This window comes from Penaeus monodon, chromosome 32 (assembly GCF_015228065.2).
Source record: "Penaeus monodon isolate SGIC_2016 chromosome 32, NSTDA_Pmon_1, whole genome shotgun sequence".
NCBI lineage: Eukaryota > Metazoa > Arthropoda > Malacostraca > Decapoda > Penaeidae > Penaeus > Penaeus monodon.
In genome coordinates this window covers 12,959,683-12,959,932 of record NC_051417.1, presented here as the reverse complement: position 1 = coordinate 12,959,932, position 250 = coordinate 12,959,683, and the positions used below count along the sequence as shown (strand labels likewise).

The window sequence follows — 250 nt, the reverse complement described above, 5'->3', positions numbered from 1 at the left end:
TCGAACTCACATGGAAGAAATTGGTGGCGACGGCGCTGAGGGGCGGCGTCAGGTAAAGAGGTTCGTCCTGCAAGAGGAAGTCCCCGACGGCGCCGAAGGTAACGTTCCTCACCAAGGCGTTGACTCGGTCGCGCACGTGGGAGTCGAACTCGGGGGGCGTGACCTGGCTCACGCTGGCGCCGTAGAAGAACTTGATGGTGCGAGCGAAGAAGTCTAAGGAGTAGGGGTTCTTTGGCTGAAAGGCAAAAGG

General features: G+C 59.6%; 1 protein-coding gene across 1 annotated transcript in view; it reads right to left on the bottom strand.

The window, feature by feature from the left end:
• Window positions 1–250, bottom strand: part of LOC119593504 — a gene marked incomplete in the record, with an annotated part of 62,412 nt that overhangs the window by 8,114 nt on the left and 54,048 nt on the right. The window contains 1 exon segment of the mRNA XM_037942456.1: window positions 11–235. Coding sequence (XP_037798384.1) covers window positions 11–235 — 225 coding nt within the window.